Below are 5,643 nucleotides of genomic sequence, written 5' to 3' on the forward strand. Positions count from 1 at the left end.
TGAGATTTGGCAACCTAGTACTTTGGTAATACTAAAAGGATGATGTTCAAAATATCAGAATGTGAAACACATGATTAAAAAACATCTTGATGATGGATGTTAGCTGAAACTATTGCGATAATCATTTCACAAGGGATGTAAATGTATGCCTTAAACTTACAAAGTGATGTATGTCAGTTATTTCTCAATAAAACTGGAATAAAAACATTTTGCATCATTTTTCCTAGCCACGATCAATTTAAACCTATTGGTGTTACTCATTACCAAAAAGACAATCTTATAACAGGTAAGAAATACTTAACTTCAATTATTTAGAATGATGATCATTACATTTTTATTTTGCATTGTAAGATGAGAAGTTAAAAAGTGCCATTTTATTCTTTTATAAATTATGTAACAACATACTTTAAAAAGAATAAACAATAGAAATAGAATAATTAACAGAGCTCTTAAATGAATAAAAGTAGAATCAAAATAATCAATTAAAATTATAGCTAGCGTGGCTAGCAATTGATTACATGTAAAGTGTGGTGATACTAGAAATATTGGCACTTGGTGATCATAATAGAGCTTGAAAATATTAGCAGCATGTAATATTGTTGCCCTATGATGTCTAGAGCAGTGCTCTGATAGATCTGTTTTCATTGGGATTTAGCTTTAGTTAATACATCCACATCAGCTTTGTCTGCTTCTCCGAGATTTTTTTGATGGTTCTCAACCAGGACATTGTCTTCCTTTTTTCGGGGCCTCTGGGAACCCGAATCTCTGTGAGCGATAGAAGTTCCAAGAGCAACAAAATTGTGCACATCCTGCAGCTTCTTCCTCAGCCATTCCACCCTTTCCATTGAGTTCAGATGTTTACGCAGGTTATGCATAAGCTGTATTTCACTCACAGATCTCTTTCTGTAGAAAACAGAAACAGAGAGGACCACTCCTTTAGCTCCCCTCTTCCAATCATAAAGCCAACCCTAGAAATCCAATTCCCATCCTCTCACCATGCAGAAAATGCTACAGTACTTACTTAATAAGTTTCCCATCTGATTTTGCAAAAAAACATATTGCAAGCATGACAATCATTACTTTAACCATTTCTTTTGCAGACATCTTCACTAAAAAGGAAAAGCAAAATGCAGGTATTTAAAAATATTTTTAATATTCCAAACTATATAATTAAATTTAGTCGTTTACATTTATAACTATAAAACTGTGCACAGAGTGTTACAGTAACTAACTGGATTGGTTTTCATGGGAGACTTTTGGAATCAGCCTTTTTATTTTACAGATATATTAGAATATATTATGTATATACATAATTTGGCTGGAAATTAGATTAGTTTTACTTAAATATTTTTTTGAGAGTTCTTGTGCAAGTTTTAATATATGAATTTTAAGCCACATAAGGAATGAAAAAGCTTACTTTTTAGAATTTCCTCACATATTTTATGTTTGTTCTGGCTAAAAGCTTATAATTTGCTTGAAATGGCTACTTTACCTCTTAGGTAAATTATTAACACTGTTTATTTACTTAGCAGATTCCTTTTTCATAAGTCAACTTCATTTCAGGCACTGCAATAATAACTGTAAATACCAAATTAATAGGCTCTGATTTAGAGATTTTTACTGAATTAACACATATTTCTACTATTAAAAAAATTGGTCAAAGTTTTAAAAATTCATCTAATGACTTCTTATGTGGATTTAGAGCTTTGGCTTCATATAAAATATTTGTCTATATTATTTCTTGAGCTTATTTTATTAACTATCTTGTTTGAATATAATTTTTATCACTTTTCTCTTTTGCTCATAAAGTTTTTCATCTCAGAATGGTCTTACCTTAATCTGCACTTCAATCCTTGCAAAGCCTATTATTATAAAGTGTTTTTCTTAATGTTTAATGTTCTGTTTTAATATACATATAGAGTGGTTATGAATTCATATTTTAAGGGGAAATGGCATCACTTAGAAATTGCATAAGAAACATTATCATCTATATTTATTTTCACTGTGTAATATAAAGCTATTGACAGTGACGAATGTGTATTCTTCAATTTTGGTTTACATTTTAAAAAGGCACTGTAGCTAGAGGAAAGGAGCAGTGGTGTCTAATCCTAACTTTGTCACATTCACCTGGTGACTTCAGACATCTCTGCTTTGCTTCCTTGTTCTTATTCTTAATAGAGATGAGTTTCTTACAAGAATGTCATGAAAAGGCTGAAAAACAGTTCTAAAACACCCTTAAAATTCATGTACAGTTTTTAGAATAGAAAATTAGCCTTTATGTAAAGGGAATAAATATTCAGCAGTAAAACTGAGGCTCTCCAACTGTAATATACAGATTGAGCTCTCTATAGGTCAAAACAAAAAACAAATGAGGATATTCTGCATGAAAAATGGAATTTTAATTTAACTTAATAAATTTATATTGGTTATTTAAGTCAGAATTATTCATTCCTCATTAGGCTGTTTTATTTCAAAATTTCAATGATACCTTTAAAGCATATCATGCCAAATTTTAATTATTTTTTGTGTAATTTCAGATGAATTTAGAAAAAGCCAGACATCTCAAAAGATTTTAATCACAAAAATAAATGATTTAAGAGTATTTTAGTAGCATACATTTTATTTTGTATTGCGGCATTTTATATTAAACATAATTCAAACCTTCCCTTAACATTTTACTTTGAAGAAACAACATGTTATTTTCAGAAAATGATACACATTAAATAATTGCTTCATGTAAAAAAATCTCATATGAAATGTAAAAGAGAAAGATTACTCACCACGCGATCTTCTATCAGGTGTGTTAGCAGCTGATGCTTTCTTAAAGTTGAGTGAATTTGAGAAAGCTGGCGAATTGGGCTGTAGACCCTTAACTGTGACTTTTATATATAGGCCTTCCACTCACCAAGAGAAGTTTTTTTTTGATGTTACAGATAATGTCACTCCCAATTCTCTGAACCATAACTACCGTATCAGAGCAACAAGCAGACACCCCCATTGGGCGGTGCCCCTCTTAAGTTTTAGGTAATTGGATATTAACAAGAAAACAGTGTGGGGCTGAGAAAAGGATTTTGCAACAATTTCTAGCAAATAATAAATTGTAATTCTGACTGGATTAATGAATTTATTATAAAAAGACTAATTTCAAAGATTCATGGTAAGTCATCACTTTACTTGAAAGTAAAATCTGAAAATAAGTATATTTGTTATAACCCTATTATTGATATAATTATTATGAGGATTATAATGAGTCATTTTATGTTATTCTTACTTTACAAGCCATATTCCATTAATTCATATAATTCCTGGTCATTTTTGAAAAAAAAAGATATAGTGTTTTCCTTAAAGGAATTGTTAAAAATATTTTTAAGAAAATGCTCTTAGTATGTAATAAACTTTAAAGGCTTCAAAAGTGAAATTATTTAAAAATTTATTTAACTTACATTTTATTCATACATTTTAATTTGCAATAAAAACATTTGATAAGCACTAACTACATGCCAGACTTTACACATTATCCCACTAAATCTTCACAGCAATCCTGTAAATAAATATTATTACTAGCCCCATTTTCACATGAGGAAATTGAGGTTTGGAAAGTGAGGAAAATGAAATTCAATAAAGGTCTTTATGACTCCAGAGTCATTTTGATTCTTACCAGCTCAGATTTCCCCTAGAAATGTAGTCCTTCTATGAACTCCACTCTTTCTGACTTTAATTTGTCTGGCCCTTTGTAGCCTCTTTGCCCAGGGGTTGGATCTTGATTCCCATGTTTCTCAGTTGATGACTTGTTCCAAAACCTAATGGAGGCATAATGCTGCCATATGTCTGAATTCAAATATGGCTACACCCTAGTTCCCATCTATCAGATCAAAACTCCTTGAATGCCCTTGGTATATCTAGGGTTCATTTAGGTGGCTTACCTCCCACCTAAGGTCGCAGAATTGGACCAGTTCTCTTAGCTCTGGTCCTAGCCAGGCTTCATATTATTCCCTTTCCTGCTAACCATTGTCAAGTTCTACATCACGTAAGAGCCATTTCAAGTTTGAACAGTACCTGCTGTATGGGGTCTAGAAGTGGAGATATGTGTTAGTCTTGCTCTAGGAATTTCTCTACACTGGGCAAATATTACTTGACGTACACGTCCAGACTCCATTTTTGAAAGGTTAAGGACAAATTTCAATATGTCTATAGAATATGAACTAGGTTGTTGAAAATGTTAGGAAACATGATATATGAGAAGCAGATGAATGACACTGGAAAAGAAAAGGTCTGGGATGACTATTTAGCTGTTTTTAATTCTTTACAGGGCTACCATAAGGAAGGAGGAATATTTTTGTGGTTTAAGAAGGAAGGACAGACTTCAATGATTAAAGATTACAAGTAGGCAGATTTGGGCTCAACTTGGATATTATAATTGTCGAAATAAGGAAACAAATACCATATAAGTAGTGAGTTCCTTATCGCTGGAAGTGTTCAAGTAAAAGCTAGATGAGCATTTACCAGGGATATTAGATTCATACATAGCTGAGGGTTGAACCAGACAACCAAAAGGTCTCCTTTAACTGTAAACATCTATCGTTTTGATCTTTTTAAAGACCTCTTCTGATGCAGTCTACACATATTTGTATATCTTCTTTTTGTTATACTTACTCTGTTAAGAAGAAGAATTGAAAATGAAAATGATTTTATAAACACATTTTTCATTGTTATTATAAAGCCATGTTTAACATTTTAATTTGTAGATTTTCCTTACTTCTTTGGGTAAGTTGACATCATTGACAGTTTTCCAGGAGTGATGCAATTAGGGTATTCACTGTCTTCCTCCTATACAAGTATGTAAGAATAAATTGCCATGTTAAAGATAACCACAGTATTAAACTAGTTTTACAGAAAAATAAAACAAACAATTTAGACAATGTTCATTCATTAAAAAAATGCATTGAGTATCCACTATCTCTCAGGGGCTGTGTTAATCCCTAGATGATTAAGACATGATCTATGCCCTCGGATTTAACACACAATTGCAATATAAACTGATAGGTGTTATAATATGATTTGAACAAAGGCTTATAAAAGCACCGATGAGGAAGTCTCTGAATTTCCCTGGAGTTGTTGGAAGCTGTTTTACTGAAAAACTGAAATGTTCTCAAGCATGATTACGAGTTTTCCATCAGAGAAGGTGAAAAAGGACAGAGGGAACAGCATGTGCAAAGTCATGGAGGCAATAAAGACTGAATATGTGTTGGTGGAAGGAGAAGGGAAATAGTGATGACCTTAAAAAAGTAGGTTGTGTGCAAATTGTGGAAGGCTTTTGTGTGTGTCAAGGAGTTTTATCTTGTAGTTCTCTCTAAACCAATATATGCAGTAGTAATATTTTTGTATTCTTCAGAATTTTTAAAGGACTACTTAACCTTCCCACAAAGAAGAGATACAGCTGCCAAGATTTGGCACATGGTTTATCTGAGCCATCAGGTTATGAGACTGCATGAATAGGATAGAAAGAAACCATTTAAGGAATAAGAAGGCTAGGGGCTATGTGGGCACAAAAGGTTGATGTCGCAGTGACAGAGAGAAGGGCTGAGCACAGCTTTTTGCTTTGAAAAGCTCAGCTTTTCTTAGCATTCTCAAGTATTCTGAAGC

At 32.4% G+C, this 5,643-nt stretch overlaps 1 protein-coding gene across 1 annotated transcript; it reads right to left on the bottom strand.

Moving 5' to 3' along the window:
* Nucleotides 1-292: 292 nt before the first annotated feature.
* PTH (parathyroid hormone) lies at nucleotides 293-2,998 on the bottom strand. Its single transcript, XM_039863451.1, has 3 exons — nucleotides 2,902-2,998; nucleotides 1,022-1,109; nucleotides 293-903 (listed from the first exon to the last, which is right to left on the bottom strand). The coding sequence occupies exons 1-3, from the start codon at nucleotides 2,996-2,998 to the stop codon at nucleotides 642-644; spliced, it is 447 nt and encodes a 148-aa protein (XP_039719385.1). The 3' UTR covers nucleotides 293-641.
* Nucleotides 2,999-5,643: the final 2,645 nt, after the last annotated feature.

Source organism: Pteropus medius, unplaced genomic scaffold (genome assembly GCF_902729225.1).
Source record: "Pteropus medius unplaced genomic scaffold, Ma_sr-lr_union100, whole genome shotgun sequence".
Classification (NCBI taxonomy): domain Eukaryota; kingdom Metazoa; phylum Chordata; class Mammalia; order Chiroptera; family Pteropodidae; genus Pteropus; species Pteropus medius.

Coding starts and splice junctions, on each gene's coding strand:
- PTH (XM_039863451.1), bottom strand. CDS start 2,998: ATGGGGGTGTCTGCTTGTTGCTCTGATACGGTAGTTATGGTTCAGAGA. Junction 1,110..2,901: donor AAAAAAACTTCTCTTGGTGA/GTGGAAGGCCTA, acceptor TTTCCTTTTTAG/TGAAGATGTCTGCAAAAGAA. Junction 904..1,021: donor TCAGATGGGAAACTTATTAA/GTAAGTACTGTA, acceptor TGTTTTCTACAG/AAAGAGATCTGTGAGTGAAA.